Below are 23,898 nucleotides of genomic sequence, written 5' to 3'. Positions count from 1 at the left end.
TGAATGACATTTTTTACATAAAAAATCCTTGAGGTAAATACGATAGTATCTCTTCTGCCTCCTTGATACGCCACAGAAATAAGGCTGCTGAGTTTTCAGAGAGCCTTTTTTTAATCTGAGCACCAAAGAAAGTATCTTTTATATGTTTTTTTGTCTCCAGAGTTAGCCCAAACTGCTAATTAGTGGTTACTGGATTGATGACACTGCCATTTGGACTGCACAGGGGCGTACAAACAAACACACAATCTAAAGGTGTTTGATAGTACATGCTTGCGTGTCTACATGATTTATGAGCAATTCAAGAGAGCATATTTGATAGCTTTAAGCCTTAAATTAGTCTCAAGTAAATGAAGACTTAGATTGGCCCAGAAGACAGCCACACATTTCAAAATCAGTGAAGCAGAAGTGTAGATAGACAGGCCGGGCTGTGTGGTTAAATCACTCTCTTATCTTCAGCCTATAGATTACTGTTAAGAAACCGGTCACAATGTTTGCCATGTCTGCTTTTCAACAAAGTTTTTCAATCATGAGACCCGATCACTGTAATCCTTACTGACATAACGAGAGATTAGTATAGCAACAGCAGACAGAGAGGACCTTCTATCTACCCAGCTGACATGTCTGTACAGTATCTGTTGACGGCTTAATGCATCCTATTAGGCTATCCATCTTAATATTTCTCCTAATTTCCCTTTTTAATGCATCCATTTCTTCTTCAGATGAGGTCTAGGATTTTTTTTTCCCTGTTTCCCATTTGCAACCCCCCCCCCCCCCATACACACACACCCAAATTATATATTTTTTAAATGATTTATTATTCATTTATCATTTATTTTACAGTACTTTTACTTACTAATACATTATATATCCGTTTTAGTGTGTGTTTGTTCAAATCAAATCATTTTAAATGAATGCAATGTGCATTATAGTAAAACAATAGGAAAATACTTGATTTTTTTTTTCCGCAGTACCGAGGGAATTGTAATGTGGCACGTTTTGTGGGATTCTCAATGTATTTTCCAATGTGCCACACAGGACACATACAACTCTTCTTATTCTTATTTCATGAAGAATGATATGGTTGTAAAATGGATCTACTAATGGAGTATTGTAAAATAGGATGATATTAAGACCTAGGGCAGCTACAATGTGTATAGACATGAATATAGATTATACATTTGTATGTTGCATTTTGTTTGTGCTTCATGATTTGTCTGCCTGTGTGTTCATTTTGTGCATACTATAGTGTATGTACAAGTGTGTGTATGCGTGTCTGTTTGAGCAGTAATCTTCCTAACCGGGCTGTTGAAGAGTAATTTAGCATTGGAGCGGTTTGTATGCATAATGCCATGTATTGCTCTGTGGCTGTGAAATAGTGTTATGGATTTAATAGAGAATCTAGCTTTAGGGTGATTATCTCGGGTTGGTGTAGGCAAAAGGGAGTGAGTCTCAAGGAAAGAAAAGGGAAGGGGGGAGTAACAAGATACATGTTGGGGTTTTTTTTTGCTCAGGGAAATGTCATAAAATAAGATAATATTGAAATTAGGGATGTGATTTTAATAATATCTAGTAAAAGGGTGATTAGAGTGAGTGGCTAGGTGTGGGGGTGAGTGGGCAAGATTACACACACACATGTAGACACACCAAAATGCACAGACCCATTGCATTGATGCATTAAATGTGTTGTTTACTAGATAACACGCTACATCAACATACAAAATTGCATGTAATAGTACACGATCATCTTTGCTTTCTGCTTTAACAGTATTTGTGTAGCACTGCAGTGGATATACTCAGTTTCACTAATCTGTGGACAACCAATTGGGGTCCCTGGGAAACCATCAAAGCAAAATGCTAACTTATTTCTTCTCAGAACTGTATTAGTTATGCAATTAATGACACCTGAGAAAAAAAGATTATTATTATTTTAGTGAAGTTACAGTTAATTTGTATATTGTATAAAACAAAAAAATATGCAGCTTTTATCCCAAGTACAATTTTTCCACATACCCTTCAAAATGACAGACAGAGTGCCCCTACTCCCCTGATAGTGTGTGGTGCTTTAAATTATGCAAACATAAACTAAATACCTAATAAATAGTTCCATTTATTAATACTGCATTAGTGGAATTGGTTGCTTTTCAGTGGGGTCCCCCAGGACTCCAATGCATTGGTATTTTTAAAAAGCAATAATTAAAACAGAAATAGAAGTCATTCACTGACAAAGTCATGAAAACTTGGAATGATACAATAAAGTACCTGTGAGTTGAAAAGTATACCTCTGTGGTCTGTGGAAACCTCAGTCAGTAGGATTATGGTGGAAGGTCACCAATCCAAATGAAATAGCAGTTATTCAATACAGTACATACATATATATTATGAGCATGAACACAAAGAAAAACCTGAATATGACCACGTAGGCTGAATTTCTCAAACTGTCAGAAAGTTAAACAGATGCTGCACTGTAAACATGCCTGCAAAATTTCTCATAAAGACCTACAATGCTACTTTTTTTTTTTTTTACACTTCTACTATGGTTCCCATGATTTAATAAACATGACTGCCTTTGGACTTTCCAAAAAAGTAATTGTAACTGATACTGAATTTTATAATGATACTGACAAAGAAACTGTATTTAATGTGAATAGGTCAAGTCTGGCCATTGCCCTGTTAGCTTAAGTAGGTCACTATCCATGCCAAAAAAGAAACATTTATCTTTAAAACAACACCATTTCTCCTCTACACCTGCACACAGTTTGTAAGGTTCTTGGCAGGCTGGTTGTTGCTGCATCTTTGAGAAGTTGCGACAGTTCCTCTGTGGATTCCTCTGCGCCTCAGTTTCTTCTGTCATCACATAATCCCAGACTGACTCGCTGCTGATGTTGAGATCAGGGCTCTGTGGCGGCCATCCCATCTGTTGCAGGACACCTCGTTCTTCCTGTTGCCGAAGATAGTTCTTTATTACTCTTGCTGTATGTTTGGGGTCATTGCCATGCTGCGGAATACATTTGGGACTGATCAGATGCCTCCCTGATGGTACTGCATTATGGATAAGAATCAAAAGTGTTTAAAACTTTTGCACAGTATGGCAGTTGCAAACTCATTTTCAATTTATCGAACAGTTTATGTAGGCCCATTTTCCCTACATCTGTTGTCGTATATATTATCCATGAATCTATATTACCTGCTTCCTCCAAGCACTGAAGGAAGAGGAAGATGTGATGATTACTTTTCAGTCCGTGGCTTGTACCTGGCTGATACCCCAGCAGTCGTCTTATTCAGTTAAGCTAATGTCCTGTAAAAATTCTACTAATGCACCTCCGCAGTGCTCATTTTCTCTCTATTTCCCCCCTAATATTCTCTTTATTCTTTATTTCTGTCACCCTCTCATTCAACCCAATCTTTCTTGCCTCACTTTCTTCTACTATCTCTCTCATTTCTCTTGCTCTAATTGTTCTTTGTGTTTCTTTGTCTCGGACAGTTCCTTCTCTCTCCCCTCTAGGTTGCTGCACACACTTGCACAAGCTTCACGCTGCTCTGCCTGTATGTTTTTTTTTAAACACATGGGTCATTTTAATCAGGTACTGCTGAATGCAGTATTCAGTCATACATCCTATAAAGTGAGGTCACTGTGAAAAGATCCCATTTATATTTTATGGTCTATGGAATTAAATTAGATACAGTTACATGGGGTGTAGGTACTATCTGTCTCCTTCTTCTTTGCCTGTACTCATGCTTTTTCACTAATTTTGCAAGACACACGCAGAAAAACCAGAAGAGAGATAGCCAAAAGATGGCATGGAATGAAACTCCCTTAATGAATTCCATTTTCTATCCTATTTCTCATATAAAGAAACCAATTTCATTAAATTTCCCCGTTTATTCAACATCAGCGAATCACAGCAAGGCATTTGACATGGTTTCCACGGTAGCACAGAAGGCCATGACCCAATTTTATGTCTGGCAGATCAGATATGAGATCGCTCAGTGTGGGTACGCTTGTGTGTGTTAATGTTGTTGTATGTGTGCAGATATGTGTGTGTGTGTGCATATGGAAGGAAAGTATGAAGTTGTCTCCCATGCACACACACACACAACCCTGCTTGCCTCCTTCCACTTTTTTCCTCTCTCTCTAGCTAAATCTCTTTTTTTATCTTTCATTTCTAATTTACACTTTTTCTGTCGATTGCTCGACCTCTGTCTCACACACACGAACACACATATACACACATAGTGGTTACAGTGTAGTCGATGCAAGCCCAATTTATTTGTGTGTTTGTGTATGTATAGGTGTATTGATCTATGCATACTGGCATCTATTAAAGGGAATTTGCCAAGTTGAAGTTATTATTGCTGTAATATTTCTTTCCTCACACTCCAATATACATTGTACAAATGTAAACACATGCATGTGAGCATATAGCATCTTAAAGGGGACGTATCCTGCACATCTGGATAATATAAATATACATACATAATCTACTCTTTAAAAATAAACTTGCATTGTTTACAGCTCAAAAACTGCTTAAATATCTATGCTGACTCTTTATACTGACTCTTTATATAGCCCCTCAGTTTAGCCTCTGTCTGAAGACCCACCTTTTGATGAGCCTACTCTGTTCTGATTGGCCGCTCCAGAGGCTATGAATACAAACAGTAGTAGTAGGATTCAGATTTTTTTTCTCAGTCTTTACATGAAATGGCTCACAGACACAACATTGTTTGATTAATAATGCATGGGGCCAGGTAATGGGGTCTCTTATGATTTGGAGCTGTAAGAGACATGCACCTAAAAGTCAGTTCTTTCACATTATTATTTTTTTAGGTCACATATGTTTTTTATAAAGAAGTTAAGATGACCTGTGATGGTAGTTAGTTGTCTTAACAACTTGGCACTGGTTTGTGAATCTGATTTAACATAAATATGTGAACACCAAGTATAAATCTAAAAACTACTGTCGAAGTAAAGCACTTTTTAATATTTGGCCTGTGTGGGAATACAAACAATAAAAATAAAAAATGCAGTGAAGATTGGCAGCTCAGTTTTTTATGAATCCATCAATCACCAATGAAGCCAGGACATCCTTTAACATACATTTCTGTCTTAATTGCCATCTGCCTTTCTTTTTGTGAAACTTACATTCTCTGACCCTCTTAACCTTTACTCTATATTTTCTCCTAGCTTTGTGTTGTTTGGGAGATAATATGCATAATGTGCTTGAAAATAACAGTCTCCATTCAAATCATGTTGTATCTCCTCGTTTTTATTTTCCCCCCTTGTCTGTCAATACTTCTCTCATTCCCCAATCGCCTTACGCCCACAGTTTAAATGAATCAAGATTTATCCCATTTGTACTGACTATCTCATTATAAATGTTTTTTTCTGTTTTTTTGTAAAATGAATATAGATTAAAGCATAAAAGTCATTAAACAGTTGCTGCATCCTCTCCCTAAAATGTTACTTTTGTATTTTGTGTTCCAGATGGTCTTAAATATTACAGGTTTTGGTATAAAGGCACACAGAGAAGCCCCCATATCGGCTTTGTCTCTCTTTATTCAATTATACTGAGCTTTTTGCTCCATCTGTCTCTCTCTCTCTTTCTGTTTGTGTTCTTCGTCCTTGACCTTGGCTACAACCTAAATGATTTCCAAGTATATCATTAATTGAGAACATGAAGAAATTCAGACCAGTGGAAGGTTCTGTCTCTGTTTCCTTTTCTTCTACTGATAACATCACCAAACCATTTATCTGTCTGTTTCTGTTTAACTGCTCCTGAAATTATTTGAGCCATATTTCCTCTTGACTTTGTGTGTCGTTTTTATTGCATTCCCAGGAACATTGTTGGTGGAGAACATGCAGATAAATGGCGTTGCAGAGGGTCTTGACCAAACCATCTCTTTGTCTCTACGGGACAACCACGACTACTGGGTGATCCTGGACTCGTCCAAACAAGCCCTTTACCTCAACAGCACTGGACGGGTTCTGGATAGAGATGTAAGATTAAGATTATTGTGAGATCTTTTCTTGTATGTTTTTCTTTAGTCTATTCTGTGAAATTATTTTGACAGTCACTGTAGTACTAGTGTTTGTTACATTCAAGCCCTTGCTAAAAACAAGTTCACACAATGCTGATTAAGCCTATCACCACCAGATAGATCTGTATTTTACAGTATTTAATCTCAGGCTGGGTTTGACATTCTTGCACTGGCCAGATGAATGCATACTGTATACACCAGAGACTTCCGCCAGCCAAGTTGTGGTTAGCACTCTTAAAGGGGATGAAATAATATAATATAATCGTGGGTTCTTCTAGATTTTCCAAATGTCATCAGACTGAATGCATCAAATTCTGATAGAGATATGAGTTATTTTGCAGATGTTGCGTAATGCAAAAATAATGTATCCCGTTTAACAGCTGCAATAGTAGCAACAGAGTAGGCTACACCAGGGCCAATGATGTAAGCATGTGTCGACAGTGTTTTTGTAATTACTCTCACTGCCAGAAGGGGCAGACAAAATAAGTCCTGTACTCCAGCTTTAAAGTAAGCTGTGTTGTTTCAGCCACAAAAGATGCCCTTTTTTTGTCTCCTTGGAAACAAATGGCATAAGCTAATTTGTTATGGCTATTCCACCTTTTCCAGTTTCTGCTATTATGACAAAGTTTTTACTCCATCATCACTGGAAAACAGCAAGCCTCCTGCTGTTTTGTACTGTATAGGAATCCAGACAATATTTTTAGAGTTCTGATTTGGCCCAAAAAGTGAAATACCACTACTGTAGGTGAATAGCAATCTGTGCAGTAGTTGTATATTTTATTTTATGGTTAATTAGTTATTGCTACTGTATAATTTCACTTGTAAATATATCTTCCATTTATCCCTTTTCCAGCCTCCTTCGTACATTCAGTCCATTGTTGTTCAGGTTCAGTGTACCAACATGCTGGTCGGCACTGTGATTTTACACGAGGTCCGCATCGTTGTTCGAGACCGCAACGACAACGCACCAAGTTTCCAACAGCCAAGATACTACGTGGCAGTCAGCGAGGTAAAACACTCACACACAAACATACACAAAACAGTGGCAAAAATAGTTCACCTGTCTTTGAAAATCAAGAGTCATGTATTGCACTTGTCCTGTAGGTCTCATGGGTTTGATGCTGAGAAAAAGCTACTGCACAGGCCTGTCAAGCATGAGTGCAGTAGATCAGTTGGGCCATGCCAAGCTTTTCCATCCATCTCTGTGGGTCATGTGTGGTGTTGCATTGAAACCCACAGCAATCACCTGCACTCAGAAATGTAGCTCAGCATGCAGGCGGACCGCATACTGTGATGTGTTTTAAATTAAAAAAAACCTCCACCAAATAGTATTGTACATGGCATTTTGCTGTCAGGCTAAAGTTGAAGGGCAGTGCTGTAAGTAGGGGAGAGTGAAGTGTTTTTGGGCAACCATAGAAAGGAACTAAATCTGTAATTTTTAGGCTTCCAGAAGTGTCTTCACGGTGCCAATCCTGCAGTTTGTGTGTCCTCCAGAGCCTGTAGAAGGAGGAATTTAACTCGAAGTTCAAACTTAAACTGGACAAGGATACATGGAGGCTGCTGCCAGTATAGAGCTAGGCGGACCCAGTAGAATATCTCATTATACAGTCTTCCACGGCCTGTCCAACTCAATCTGTCCTCTCAACCTCTCTCTTTCTCTCTCCTGGCCTCTGTCTTCCATTTTTTTCCCCTCTGTTTTTGCAGCTTTCCCCATCTCTCTCCCTCCTCCATGCCCCCCTCACCACTCCCTGCTCTTCATTATGTCACCTTTTCTCAACTTCTCCACCTTTCTTCTGCCACACTCGATATATTCCTCATCCTTCCTCCTCCTCCTCTACCCCCTTTACCTCTTATAGCTCTCCAGTCTCTCATTACTCCCACTAAAATAATTCCCTCCATTCACTTCAATGACTACCATACAATTTAGGAGACGCATCATAAAAAAATGGTTTATGATTCCTGTGCCGGGCAAAGGTAAATGTGGTCAGTTTGGTGGTAAAAATTTTTTAAATGGAATTTTTCCTGACTAGGGCAATAATTCAAAGGCAGGGACAGATTTATTCCAATTTGAGTGCAAGTCTGCTCATTAGGCAGACAGCTATTGTCTAATATTCTTCTTTTACACCTGGATCTCTAACCACCCAATGCAGTTAATTTAATATTGAGAGTGAGCCAGGTTTTCTTCCAGCTGTATCGACATTAAACTTGCTTGTAGTTGTCTTATTACTGTAACAATTATTAGGTGCAGGAAACAGAGGCAGGCAGATTAAGACACTAAGAGTAGCAGTGTGGTTATTTATAAGAACATCTAGGACAAAATTTATGAGTTCACTGTGAAAGTTATCGGGTACAAGGTGATCCCTGTGGCTGATTTCATGACTTGGCACCAGTGCTTCAGTCTGGAGTTGTTTCATTAGAGCTGTATCGGAAAGTGGCAAAATAACAGCATGAGATGTTCTGAAGGCCATTGTTAGATCAGTGGGAGGCAGAGATAACCCTATTGAGGGACATGATGTAACAAATCATTGGTGCAGCGGCTAAATTAAACTTAATCTTGAATGTTTCTCACGCTGTCTGGATATTAGACCTCTGTCTGACACATAATCACAGATCCCAGGGCACGTGGCTGAAGAAATACAGCACAGCAATTTATCGTTGGCAAAGTTTTTCCTTTCATGTGCTATGGCAAGTGTTCAACCCTAAGGCAAAGACTTTCTGTCAGACAGACTTGGAGAAAATCAAACTGAATATCTTTCTGAGTATCTGCCTTCCTTTTTACCCCCTAGAAAGTGAGCTCTTTTGTTGTAAATGTGCAATGAAGCTAAAAATTAGGTGTAAAAAAAGAAAGCCAAAGTCAAAAATACTTTGCACGTAATTTACAAGTTAGTGTAAACAGTAGCAAAGTATGTGTTAGTATGTGTATTTTAGGCCACTGAATCCAATTCCGTTGTCTTATTTCTTTTAATAATTATTTGATTTAATTGAATTCAAAGACCAAAATAAAGATTCATATATCCACACTGCCTGTGATGTAAGTGACAAACATACAATACAACAGATTTTTATACCGCCTAAAAATCATGACGCTTCAGCCCGAATACAGTTAGCTGAACACTTGACTACATGCAAGGAGAAATGGTTTCCCTGGTTCTAAAAAAAAAAAATAAAGTAACAATATGAGTTTACCAGCATCTCTACAGCTCAAATTTGCGCAAAAGCCTAAGTGTAAAAATGACAAATTACACTTTCCAGGTCAGTTATGAACTAGAACTCTCTATGTGAATCTAAGCTCTCCTAACTGTAGCTCCACAACCAACAAAAATGAGAGTGGTATCAATCCTCTTATCTCATTCTTGGCAAGAATGAGAGGACTAATATTCCCCAAAATGGAAAAAAAATATCCTTTAAGTAAAGTAATACATCAAAACACTGATTTGTCTGAGGGGAAAAAAATGATAAGCTTTTTGTTTTTCTTATAGCTTCAGTGCTGACATGATTGAAAGTCACAAATGTGGTCAGAGTTTGAATAAAAACCTGTACTGTTGTTATTTTAAGTTACTATGGAGGATGCTGTTAGTTTTGAGGAGATGATTTAGTGGCATGTCTTTCTTTTACTGTCATGTGATTGAAACTAATGTAATGCAGAGAAACACACTCATTTTAGACATAATTAAATAACAGTAGAACAGGGACTTTGACGAAACTTATAAAGGTTTCATACTACATCCTTTTGTTTGGAAAATGTTCAGGTTTGAGTTGGTAAAATATTTATTGGCAGAAAACTGCATGTATAAGGCAAAATAGCAGATACTATCTTTAGAGGGGCTGGACATGTGTTTTCTGTAGATTTCATCATTATCATTTTATTTCATTCAACTCATAGAACAATATAAAGATTAAGATATCCACACTTTATGTGTTATGTGATAGGCAAACAATACATGAGTTTTCTATCACCTAATGTCCTGTTTTGATCTAAAACCCTATGAGATGGGGCAATGAGGTGTAGCAAATAATCACAAAGATAAATAGACAGAAAGTCAGAAAACAATGCTATCAGTGTTTCAATTTTATTTCCAGATCAAATGAAAACATACAGACTTCTCAAGCTCCATTTAAGCACAATGAACATTAAACTGCAAGTCATTTTCTATTGTTTGTTTTGTGGAGACAGTGGGTTTCAAGATCTTACGGCCAGATGTGTGTGTGGAGAGGTTTTGTCCCTTGCTCATCTCAGACAGTAGATGTTTGCAAGACTCTATCAACACAATAGTACAGGATCAACGTTGTTTCAGACAAGACACTGCAATTCTCTGTCTCTAATGTGTTTCCAGCTGACACCAGTAGGAACGACTATCTTCTCTGGTTTCTGGGGGAACAACGGGGCAATGGACATCGATGACGGTCCCAATGGTCAGATTGAATACACTATCCAGTACAACCCAAAAGACCCAGTAAGTTATCAGCTTCCCAACTAATGGTTTGCACTGCAAGTCAGTCAGAATTTCATATTGTAATATTAACCAATACTACAAGCAAAGACAAAATATATAGCAATACAAAAATTGAAAAAAAAACTAAACAAAAAGAACCCAATATAATAATAATAATAATAAATACGTAAATAGTAAGTTCATCCCATGTCTAGAAATAAAAAATGCTGACTCATCAATATCTTGCTGGCCAATCATTACTTTTTTCCCATGAAATGTTGTAGAAATCTGTAGGTTTTAGAGGCGAAAACTGTATTAAAGTATATTATTTTATCTTATCTCATGGTTCATTTGACACTTTTTGCACATATCAAAATCGAGCAGTTTAACAGATAGGCCAACTCTGGGTTTGCATTAATTTTTCAAAGATTAGTTGTATCATTGCAGATGACTGTATCATTTACCTTGTTTCATGAGATCAGATAGAACACCCTCTCTAAAAGTCTCCCATTCCCTCCGTTTTCCCTGAGAAGCATTATTGATGTGATAAGATCATTGCTATGCTGTGAAAGCTTTGCAATCTTTACCCTTTTAGTATCTGCACAAATATTTTGAACCAAGTTAATAATCTCAGCTCTCTCTTGCTATTCCTTTGTTACTCCCTTGCTTTTTTCCAGTAGATATCTCCTGCCTACTCATTATATGTATTCTTTTTTGTTCCAGTATTACTTAACACAGAGGTTCACCAGTCTTAAACTGTGAAACTTCTCTACTTAACATAACATACTGTAGCATAATATCTACTCTATCATATATCTACTCTCTGGAGGCTGATGGAGGAGTTACTACTGACATTACCACCTATTACACCTACAGTATAATTGCTTCTGTTATTTGTCTTTATTTGTATAAACTTTAAAAGTGAAAAAATATGAACCGCTGAACCTTTTGTAATTGTGATGGACTCACTATGTCTGTGTGTGCTTTGTGTCTGTGTGTTTCAGACAGCCAACAGAACCTTTGACATCCCCTTGACTCTGTTTGGATCCGTAGTTCTCAGAGAAAGACTCAACTATGAGGATATAACACGGTACCTGGTCATCATACAGGCTAATGTAAGCTTCATTTGTTTTCTGTTTGTCTGTTGGTATGTTGGTATGTGTGCAGAATACCATAATCATTTTTCAAAGAGGACATTTTTGAAAGGTTTTCATCTGAAACCATCTGAGGGAAATAAATGCTCTCCAGCTTGAGTGTGAGTAAAGCCTAAAGTGCTATTATTTTTATTTTTCATGTTAATTCTTATCATCGTGGTAACATTGCTGTTACACAGTCAAGGGGACTATTTCTGCTCGGTTGAGTCAGCCTTAAGGGAACTATAACCCCATGTTTAATTACCACTAATGTCTCTGTTAGTATACTTCTTTTCCCCTTTTATTTCAGAGCACTTTGAATGTTTTATTTATAATAGTGGTCTATAAATGCAGTTAATTCCACTCAGCACACAAAACAGACTCATGGGGAACATGAGTAGAAGTTTGTTGGATCTAAAAGTGAGGCACAGAAAGAAAATTGTTAAAATTGATGATTATGCCATCAAAGTTGTGACAGAAAACTCCTGCTTACAAAACCTTTCATTCTCAACAAAGTATTGTGGCAAATATTAATATGTCTCAAGGGCCATTTACCCTGAAATCATTAGTAAAAGTCAACAGTAGGCTACAATGAAAGATGAATGTGTTTCTGACTGCTTGAAAGCCAGACGTATTCTCTGGTCGTCTGAATACAATATTAAGGGGTGATTTTAGTGGCTTTGAATTAGCTAAATATTAACTTTAAAAAAAGACTCAGAGTATGCCCATGTGTAACCAGGGGAAACAATTAGACTAAGACTTTTCAGAGGAACTGCTATGTTCAAAATATAGATAACATTTTACTTCTATAAAATAAGTGCATAACCATAAAACTTGTGATCAGCAGTTAAGTAAATGCTTTGATAATTTGGGAAACATGCTTATTTAACTGCTGACAGCTGGATTAGGAGATTGACACCACTTTCATGTCTGTACAGGAAACATTAAGCTTCAGCCAGCATCTTGTTATATTAGCTCAGCACAAAGACTGGAAGCATAGAGAAATGGTTAGCCTGACCAGCACCTCTACAGTTCAGTCATTAACACATTTTATCTTTTTTTTTAAAATTTGCACCTATATGCTTCTGAAAATGAGAATATCAGATATTATCTATCAAGGGTTTGGACTTGTGGTGGTTGCAGTGAGTGTTTCAGTTTCCTGTAGAGTTCCTGATTTGGTGATTTTGTCCTGAGAGCTTTACAACATAAAAAAATGTTATCTTAAAATGAAAACTGAAAACACAGCATTTATACTGACCATTCAGATGAAAAGGCTTGTTTGGTTTTGTCTGTGAATTTGCTGAACAGCTACCTTTTAGAATTTGGATGGTGGATATGTCTCCAAAAACAGATCAACAAGTAGCACTCGATTTAAAAAATAAATAAACAAATGAATGAATAACTGAGCTAAAAGTTTTAATAAATAGCTGTACTTTCACTTTTTTGATTTGGACTTGCCAACTTGTTGTATTGCTATTTTATGAGCACCCAGGTTTTTCAGCTGAAGGTCTCCTGAAGGTCTTCCTCTGAATAAAAACTTAATAGTGCGTAAGCACATCCATTTTTCATTATGTGTATCAAGGTCATAATTTTTGGTGTGTGTGTGTGTTTAAAAAAAAAAGTATTAGCAAGATATTTTACACTTTCCTCAAAATAAAATATGAGAGGCCACCAGGTGTAGCCCACCAGGTATACTTTTGTTGTCTGGTGTGCGTGTGTGACAACAGCATGTAGAAAAACAAGTGCTCAACAAGCAATTCAATCAAGGGGTACAAGAAAATAATTCAAAATCAAATACAGTAATAAATACCAGTCAGAGTTACTAGTAAAAACAGAGTTAACCAAGATATGACATCATGACTTTGGCTTTAAAATCTGTTCCTCTTTGTCATGCTTGGGCAGCCTGTCACTGTGAGACTGTGCTATCCTGAAACAATTATAACTGCATTGAAAGTCTGATTAGCTGCCCTTGCTGAGTGAGGTATGAATGGACATGAAGATGGTTAGTCATGTAGAAACCAGCCTGGGAAGATATTGAAAGTTCCCTGCAGCTTTGTTGATTTGATTTTCGAAAAAGATTTAGCAGGACTACGCTGTTGTCACTTTTCTAATCAAATCCTAACAGACAGTGTGTTATTATGCAAAAGTTAAATCAGAACTCTGTCTTTTGTCTAGGATCGAGCCCCCTACCCCAGTGAGCGCAGAACAGCCACCACCACTCTCACCGTTGATGTACTGGATGGAGATGATTTGGGTCCCATGTTTCTACCATGTACTCTTGTGGGGAACACCCGTGACTGTAGTCCCATCACGTATAAGGCTAATGTACTGGAACTGACAGAGCCGGTAAGTGTTAGTGTGTGTTGTATATTGAATTCATTTGTAAGTATGATATAGAGGGTATGTACTAGTATGTTTTATTACTCTCACTAGACAATGGAAATGTATGTTCTTGTCTTTATTGCTTTAAAGACTTTGCTTTGAGCTGTTGTTAAATTTTGCATTAGGTCGAGGTTACTGCGTCATCATGATTTTGTATGATTCAACCTATTTACCTACAGTATGTCTATCATGAAGAACTGATGCCACTCCTCCTCCTCCTCCTGCTTGTGGCCTCCCACTGATTTCAAATATTTTTAACGTTATTCGTTAAATAATGTTTCAGTCCCCTGCAGTGAAGTGAAATGCTTTTGGATGGTTTACAAAAAAAAACAAAGGGAAATCATCCAACTCTCAAATGGCTGACTGTGGATTTTTTTTTCTAAGCTTTCCAACAAGGTGTTTAGTACATAAAAAATACATTTGTTTATATAACTTGACATTTAAAAGTGTGCTGTGTTGCTGCTAACTAGCCATTAAATAATGAAAACAGATGCTGAGATCACCCTGGTGGCCTCAAAAGATATGCGCTCCAGTCTTCCATGTGAAGTCATGCAGAAACTATGTTGAGATTTTATAAGAATTTAGCATAATTTGAAACAAGGACAAGTACATTTTAACATACAATAGAAAAAACTTTTAGAAAAACTTTTCTACAAATATCTGCTGGTGGAATAAACCTGCAGTAATATATGATGTTTCTTACAGTGGGTTGTGTAATATGAGTGACTGTTTTGGTCAGAAGTTGATCTGTTATTTCTGATAGATCTTACTATTAATCTCTTGTGTAAATATAGCTGTTGTTTAGGAGTAAGCTTGCATCATCATGGTAAGAATTAATGCTTACACAGCTGTACATCCTTTTGTATTGGTATCTGGGGCATTTAACTGATGCTGTTATCCGGAGTGACTTTACAGGCCACTTTGTAAATGAGACAAAGTTGCTCCAGGCTAAATCCTCAACTCTCACAAGTCAGCAAAGCATTCATCCCTTACCACACACAGACACACACACACACACCCTTAATAGTGACAAGTTAACAGTGCATTCATGCTTTAACACCCCGTTGTCCACCTATGCAAACACGCACACACAACATAACTGTGTAAAGTCAGCAGAGCAGTCATGCCCAACTGGATATTGTCCACTGTTACTGTTTCATCTTTTTGCTTATACCAAGATCTTACACACACATACAGACAAATGCTCACTTTACTCCAGACACACTGAGGGAATTCTGCCTTCAAAACCATCTTCCTCTCTCTTATCTCTTCTCACTCACACACACACTCTTATAGATATGTGTACACACACACCCTTTCCTTGCAGCCATGAGAGGAGACCCAGCAACATACAACAGGAGTAAATCAACTTTTCAGGGTTTACAATGTAGAAGGGATGGTGTTGGTGTTGTGTGAAGGTGTTTAAGGGGGGGAAGTCAAGAGTGTAGACAAGTTATGTTTTTAAAATCTGAAGTCAAAACACATTCCATCAAACACAAAGATTGTTTCTCATATATCATACCTGCTGCTGACTCCAGATGTTTCCCTAATCTCAGTATTTATGATCTTACAACTTAACAAAAGAATGCAATCAGACAAGATGAAGTTGTTTTCCTCTCTGCAAATTCTAATTGGTGATGAATGATTTTTCACCCTTTGAATGAGACTTTAAAATAGTTTTGATTTATGCACATGTCAGATTAGAGTTCATATTTAGGAGACCTAATGAATTTCATTCATTTTTATAATATTTCCATCTTGATGATTATATATTATTAGCCCTCTGTATGGACACCTTTACCGCCAATACAGTGATCTTGAAGGAGTTACAGAAGAAGAAAACAAGGAGCTATTATAAGAAGATAGCATACAGAGCTATAACAAGGATGTCACATACGCAGAAGAGCCACAGTGACTCAACACATAAAACATATAGACAGTTAACAATAGTTATAAAAAACAAGAAACCCAGGGCCAATGTCATAGTATTGTCCACAATAATCATCAACTAATATACTAATCAACTGCAGCACAAAACAAGCATATACTTAAACTATTTCAGGCCATTTAAATAAATGTGTGTTTATGCAGGTTCGGCTGAATGAACCCCCATCTATTCAAAGCAGCTATCTCTCAAGGCAACTGTTTGATTGATTTAGACTATACTTTGAAGCCATCCAACATGAGTACTCTGTGTTCTGCTTGAGCAAGCCCACTTGTTTTGTGCTGCGGTTCACAATTAGTGTGGCCAATAATGTGAAATCTGTATGTTTTGTTTCATCCGCTGAGCCATGGTGGCTATCGCTAGATCCTTATGCTAGCTTATTATAATAGCTCCTTGTTTTCCTCTTCTGCAACCTCTCCCGAGACCACTGTGCTGGCAGTAAGTATGCCCACACAGAGGGGCTGATAATATACAATCATCACGATGGAAATGTGAGTGAAAATGAGTTATAAAATGAATCACTGTGCATGATCTTGCTGTCTTTTAAATCTCCAAACTCTTAGATGCCTAATCCAAACTGTTTATTATTTCATTTTGTCCATATATCTATATATTTGCACCCATTCTTCAGAATCAGTCATTAGAGACTTGAAATAAAATGAGAGAATAAAGAACAATTGATCTCTTTTTTTTTACCATTACAAAAATGTGAAAACAGTCATTAAAGGGGTTCTCCAATGATTTTGTATTACAATGTTTGCAGAATTGTGAGAAAGATTACTGAACTGCACAGTAAAACTTCTTAAGACCTGATCAATTATTTAGTTAGTCATTATGTCATAGTGGAAGTTAATTGCCTACAAGTTCCATAAAGACGCACAAAGCATCAAAGTCATTAAAGCAAAGAGCACAATTTTTTTAACTGCTTGTAACTCAGACTACAACTTTGCAGTACTTTGGTGCACTGCATTTTAAAGATAGCCATATGTTTTTTTTTATGTGATAGGGGAGAGCTGTGTCTCTATTGCACCACAAACACCATCTTGCCATGCAGTCCTATATAACTCAGTGGTTGACACAAAGCTTCACCTGATCACCAAACACCTTCAGGGGGTTTCCCCTCCTCCATTGATCTCCTCACTGCTCTTGGGATCAACCACCTGCCTGTACACCTGCTGTTCATTTGCTCATTAGTTCCCCAGTATATATAACTCCCCCCCCCCCCCCCCCCCCCCCCACACACACACACACATTTGCCAGGTGTTGTTGCGTCTAAGTCATTCATATCTGCTTGAGCTCTGTTGTTGATTTCTAGCCTGCTGCATCTTCAGTGTTTGCTTGCCTGATTGTCCCTTAATGTTTCTGAAACTAAAAGCCCACCTAGTTGTGTCTGTTGGGACCTTAATGAAGAGATTCAGTTTAATTAGATTTTCCTCATGTTACCTGGTTATACTAAAGTGTGGATCTGCTAACTTGCTACAATGCCTGTTTTTCCAAGCAAACTATGAATAATAAGTTTGAAATATCCTGTGTTAATATGCCTCTCTCTCTCTCTCTCTCTCTCTCTCTCTCTCTCTCTCTCTCTCTCTCTCTCTCTCTCTCTCTCTCTCCCTCTCCCTCTCCCTCCCTCCCCCTCTCTCTCTCTCTCTCTTTCTCTCTCTCTCTGTGTGTGTGTGTTCTTTTTAAAAGAACAATATACTGTGTATCATTTCAATAAGTCGAGTAAGCCATCATGCACAGTACCAGGGCCTTGACTCAACTAATGCAGTCATTATAAAGGTTATTACTTGCACTCATGTTTGACCAGTCAAAATTTCCTCTGTGCCATCTCTTAAAATGATTAACAATAATGTATGCAGAACATTACACCATTAAAAGTAATGCTGTTATTGCTTTCTAGAGTTGCAAATGAGAGCTGAAGCTAGAGAGTCTGTGTACACAATGCAAAAGGTTGTCTGAAGGAATAAAAGGCTTTGAAGAAAAAGTTTGGTTAAAGATTGAAGTGCTCTAAAATGTACATATTGAGTAGTGCTGTATATTGAGTGAAGCTGATTTTTAAAAGCCCTGTTTTAAAGCCAGACATGGTGCATGGCAAAGTGCCATGCAGAATTAAGTACTTTCTGTGAAAAGCACATGCTTATGTTTCTAACAAAGGCTGAGTCTTTAAATAGGAACTAGTGAAAGGGAATTTTGTCTATGTTGTATCCTTCAAACTCCAAAGGGGAGGCATGTAGAACTGAGTGAAATGAAATTCATTTTTGCACGCACATTCATGCCCCGTAATTGACTTTGGTGATCCTGTCTGCTACCAGCAGGTCAAAGCTTTCATTCCTTGGAAACATATCAACATATATTAGATGGATTGGCAACATAAATTAATGGTTACCAAGGACTTTACACCTATCATTTACATGTAATCGAGATACGTTGTATAATGTTATGAAATAAAGCTTTCATAACACACTTGTTGTTCTGATTCTATCCACATTGTGATCAGACTTTGACTGGTAAAGTGGCTATAGTCATATGGGGTGTGGTGGATTCAATCGCATTCTGATCACGAGTTGCTCTGAGCACATTTACACCTTGCATCTTGTTACTCACTAAAGGCAACCATACTTACGAAAGTAATTAACATTTCACCTCCACTTCCTTAAAAATGCTGTCAGTCTTTGTCTAAAAGCATCTTGATGACCTGGCTGTCTTGCTCTCCCTTTCTTCTTTGCTGCATTTACATCTCTCCCTGCTACCTGTTTATCCTCCACTCCTGACAGATTCATCTATCTTCCATATATTTACACCCTCTTTTACTCCACTTCATTACTCGCCATAACTTCTCTTCTCGCTTGTGTTTCCCCTCCTCTCCTCTCCCAGTGACAGGCAACAGGAGATATTGCTCTATGATGGCTAGTATATTTTAAGTGTTGGTTGACAGGTGGGATGGTAAAGTGTTGTATCATAGCAGGTGTATGAGCGTACTCTCATGGGCAGTATATATGTGTGTGTTCAGGTTTGATGCATTCATGCACATTTGGGAGTATATGCAGCGTTGTTTTGCGTGCTTCGCTTGACATTTTACAGCTACAGTGATTCTAGATTTTATCCTATTTCTCCCATTGGGGACCTTGGTATTACACAGACCTCAGCACATTGCGCTATTATAAGTCATCATATAGCCCGGCCATTTTTAATGCATACACTCTCATATAGATATGGATGCACACTTGCAGAGTCATACAGTGCATGTGCAGAAATACAAAAGGTCTTAACTGTTGTTGTGTCCTATAATGTAACTTTATATTAATGTATAGTTTGTTGAATACAGCCACAAGTAATAATAATACTACTTTGTGCCGCAGACATGCAGTGTGTGCATAATCATGAATGGAACATGCATGTAAAATAAACTGTAGTACATTGTATATTGTAACAATTGATCTTTCCTATTAAGCTTTCTAGTTAACTACTATTTGCTATGCTGGCTGAGCACAAAGCTTATCTTACATAAATATAACTAGAAGATAAAGCTTCATACTATAGTGTAACTGAGCAAGACAGGCGATGAACACATAATTTCTATAATGCTATAATTTCTCCATTTTCTTACCTTTTGGTTTAACCAGTAGCAAAAAGCTGATTTTTGTTACAGACGCTGCTTCTGAGGCTAAGCTACAAAAATAATTTATGGATTATCTATTCTTATTAAAAAATTTAAAGCTTGCACTGTTTAGGAAAGCCAAAGATGTTTGTTAGTTTTTCCTTTCTTCTTGTTTTCACACCCTGAAAATGAAACAACACAGAGAAAAGTCATGCCACAGTGCGATGTTCAGATATTATTATATACCATCTCATTTACTGTATCTTATGTTGTTTTTCATATTTTGAAGTGATGGCTCTGATAAGTATATGTATAGTATGCAATAACATTCATTCCTACTAATGTTCAACTTGATTCTGTCTCCAGAGTAAGGTGAATCCCCTCAATGTGACTCCACCCATACAAGCTGTGGACCAAGACAGAAATATACAACCTCCGTCTGACAGGGCCGGGGATTCTGTACTCCATCCTCATTGGTATGTTTTGTTTGTTGTTGGCACAGAGCCACTGTCATGATCATAAAGTGAACATTTTATGAATATATATATATATATATATGCACACACACACACACACACACACACACACACACACACACACACACACACACTTACATTATATACATTTTAAAGTTTAATCTCAACCAATTTCTTTAAAGTAATTTTAATATGCTAGTAAATTAATTCCATTAATCCTTGGCAATTAGCAATGGATGAAATGGCTTTAAAAAATACAAAGATGGAATTGTCTCCACGTTTGGCTTACTACTTTTAGATAACCACAATTAATCTAAACAGTGTACCATTGCTGCAACTGATCCTGTCACTTTAAAAAAAAAGTTGCTTTCACTGGTGAGGATCTTATAGACAATATAGAGAGTCACTTTTCTTTTCCTTTTTTTCTTCAAAAAATGAACATGGTTGATGATCAGTTTTAGATAAGCAAATATATTGGAAGAGCTGTCATTGATTCTTGGACACAAACCTTAAGAAGAATACAAGAACACACAAACCCCCATAACCACAAACATAAGGGGAATCATCATCATTCAGCCTCTCTCAGTAGGAGCCAATCAAATAGGTGCTAGCAATAAAGATGCAACAAGCAAAACACACACGACACACACACACACACACGCTGCAGGAAAAGCACACTTGAGAAAATGCAATTGTGCACATGTGCCTGCCTTGCTGCTCCTCTCACCAGAACTTGATTTCCCCACTGAGCAATGTAGCATTCCAAAGTACCATATATGTATGTGTGTGTGTGTGTGTGTGTGTGTGTGTGTGTGTGTGTGTGCATCCCCTACCTGTGGAGAGCTGAGATGAGAAAACTGGGCAGCATTAGCCATGCCTCCGTCTCTCTTCTCCCTCCCTCTCGTTCTCTTTTATGCACCCTCTAGGCACCCACCAGACAAACATTATATTGATTCTTAAACCAATTACTGATCTCTCTCTCTGTCTCTCTGTCTCTCTGTCTCTCTGCCTCTCTCTCTCTCTCCCCCCTACTGCCTCTCTCTCTCTCTCTCTCTCTCTCCTCCTCTCGTCTCTCTCTCTCTCTCTCTCTCTCTCTCTTCTCAACTCTCTCTCTCCTCTCTCTCTCTCTCTCTCTCTCTCTCTCTCTCTCTCTCTCTCTCTCTCTCTCTCTCTCTCTCTCCTCTCTCTCTCTCTCTCTCTCTCTCTCTCAGGCAAACCAGAGTCCTATGCAGAATATTTCAGCTTCAACAGAACCACAGCAGAGCTCCTGCTGCAGAAACCCATTGATAGAGAGCTCTACCGCAGATTTGATCTGGTCATCAAGGTGGGAAACAGTGGAGTTTGTAAACTGGAGGTTTAACTTGATTTTCTTTTTGTATGTTTCTTATAGAACCACCGAAGTGCATTTCTTTACCACGTTTAACCCCCAGATATTCATCAAGCTGTTTATCAGCCAATCTATAAGCTTAATTACAGACTAAATGTTCCTCCTCAGTTTATTTATTCTGGTGCTTTCAGGTTTCTGTCAATTAAATATGGTGTGCCCTGAGCATTTGAAATGGCAGTAATTGTAAAGCATTAGATCTGCACCATGCAGTGTGAGGGTGTTTTCGTCTCGATTAGGCCAGTAATGAAATTACACCACCAAGCATGCATCAGGTTCTGCTCTACTGAAATTGAAAATGGAATTTTTGCTCCATAGGATGTTTTGCTGTAGTTAAAGTTAAATCTTTAAATCTAGAATATGTTTTTTATGAAAGCACTGCATTCATTATAACTTTGGGACTGTAGAGCTGTTCAATTCTGGAAACTTAAATAATTCAGGCAACTATTAAAACACAGGCAATTAGTAAAAGATGCAGTCATATCTTGTAAATAAGCTTCTTTTGCCCCCTAGACTCACAAATGATCAACAAGCAAAGAAAAGTCTTAACAAAAGATGCCCTAGATTAGCCTTTTTTAACACCTGTGTTCTTCAAAAAGTGAGAAATGAATAAATCTGACCACCAGCATCACAGCAGAATTAAGGCACGGCTACAATTATTATCTTTTCCCCCTTTAGGCAGAGCAGGACAATGGCCACCCCCTGCCAGCTTTTGCCAACCTCCAAATTGAAGTTCTGGATGAAAACAACCAGGCACCATACTTCCTGGAGACCAGTTACCATGGCTACTGTCAGTGAGGCCTCACCAGTAGGAACCACTGTAGCGACCAACGCTAGCCTCTCTACATCGCTGGCAATCATAGCTCTGGATAACGATGTGGAGGAGGTGAGGATAAAATACACTAATGCAGAGCTGTCAGTGAAATTAAGACAGTAAGAGCTGATTAATACTCCCATTCTGACAAATCCAATTGACACAGTGATAAATGATCAGAAGAATGCAATGTTCTCATGCCATAGTTATCACAGTGTCATTCAAGGTGTCTTATGGCTTGAATATATTCATAATTTGATCAATATTTTTGTTATCAGGCTTATAAAAAAATGGAATTTTATCATGACTATTTGCTGATGTTTTTATGTGTATTTCTCTTTTTAAATGCCCCACTACCTCTGACAAGCCACTTACTGTAAATGCATCAATTTCTTTTATAGGTGAAAGCCAATAAGAAGCCTGTAGGTATCACTTAAGTTAATTCTCTCTGTCTTTACTTCCCACTATTGAGCTTCCATTTTTGTTTTTAATATGGGCTAGGTCTTAGAGAGGAACCCCACACTAAATTATCTTTTTGCACAACTCTGATGATGATGATGATTTTTGAAATGATGACTCCTTGATTTTAAACAGAAGTAAACAAAAGCAGACTTTTTACTTTTAGCTGGCTACTGTTGATTTTCCCACCTGAAATGGTTTTATTAGCTATTAAGCTAACATAAGCACCATGAGCTAGTTAAAAAAAAAAAGAAAACCTTCTCCTGCTGACTTTGCAAATTTTCCAGCTGACAAACAGCAACAACCTTGTAAAACTGGTCTTAAATATACATTTGATCTACATACGTGAAATCAAGCTAAAAGACTGAGGCTAACCTAATGTCCCAGGCAACAACAACGACAATTGTGTTAGGCTACTTAGCTTAGCTACTTGACTGAGAAAGATAGAATTAGATTCATGCTTTATTGTGTATATTTTCAATCATTATGTTTCACTTTTAACATTACAAGTGAAAGGCTTTGAATAATTAATTGGCTCGGTAAACAGCACTCTTAGAGATAATGAGTTTTGCTGGGGTTGCTGGAGAGTAAACTTTTTCATATCCAATAAAAAAAGACAAAGATGCTAACAACTCAAATAGAGTAGCATCTAGAACCAGCTCCCTGGCAGTATGAAAATAACAGTGGGTGTATATTTGTGAATGGAATACTGCTGTAGGTTGTAAAAAAAATGTTTTCTCCATCCCTACCTAATGTCGGTTAGGCATACGTTCAGTTACTCATATACTGTGCGTGATTACTCATAATTTCTAACATGATAGAAGTGTAGTTCTCAACTGTGTAAACAGAAGTAAACAAAACCCATTCCTGGCCCCAAACACAATTAAATCACCATGTAAACAAACTTACCAGCATGGTGGCAGTGTTTAAACATGGGGTTCCATGCAGAAATGAAGGATTTGGCTATGAAGTGTCCATTTCTGCCCTTCTTTTTGTTCCACTGCTTCTCTGCTTTTTGCCGTGTTTGCAGTGTGTGTGTGTATGTGTGTGGAGTGCCCTATCTAATTTCCCTGTGAATCTGGGTAGTAAAACCATTTCCCTCTTAAATTGCCTCTCAGTGATAATGTAAGAATTTACACTGGTGCCGCATTGTTATCACCGATGCATTCCCAAGAGCTTAGTTTGTTTAAGATGTAGCATAGGCATTTTGACAAAAACAAGCTTTGGTTCATTGCTTT

General features: G+C 37.7%; 1 protein-coding gene across 1 annotated transcript in view; it reads left to right on the top strand.

The window, feature by feature from the left end:
• Positions 1 to 23,898, top strand: part of LOC128381110 (protocadherin-15-like) — a 144,954-nt gene that overhangs the window by 15,838 nt on the left and 105,218 nt on the right. The window contains 10 exon segments of the mRNA XM_053341061.1: positions 5,835 to 5,995; positions 6,890 to 7,045; positions 10,371 to 10,490; positions 11,474 to 11,584; positions 13,778 to 13,948; positions 19,894 to 19,974; positions 19,976 to 20,003; positions 21,215 to 21,327; positions 22,066 to 22,176; positions 22,178 to 22,273. Coding sequence (XP_053197036.1) covers positions 5,835 to 5,995; positions 6,890 to 7,045; positions 10,371 to 10,490; positions 11,474 to 11,584; positions 13,778 to 13,948; positions 19,894 to 19,974; positions 19,976 to 20,003; positions 21,215 to 21,327; positions 22,066 to 22,176; positions 22,178 to 22,273 — 1,148 coding nt within the window.

Source organism: Scomber japonicus, chromosome 20 (genome assembly GCF_027409825.1).
Source record: "Scomber japonicus isolate fScoJap1 chromosome 20, fScoJap1.pri, whole genome shotgun sequence".
In the NCBI taxonomy this organism is placed as follows: Eukaryota; Metazoa; Chordata; class Actinopteri; order Scombriformes; family Scombridae; genus Scomber; species Scomber japonicus.
The sequence above is the reverse complement of the archived record's forward strand: the minus strand, read 5'-3'. Positions and strand labels throughout refer to the sequence as shown.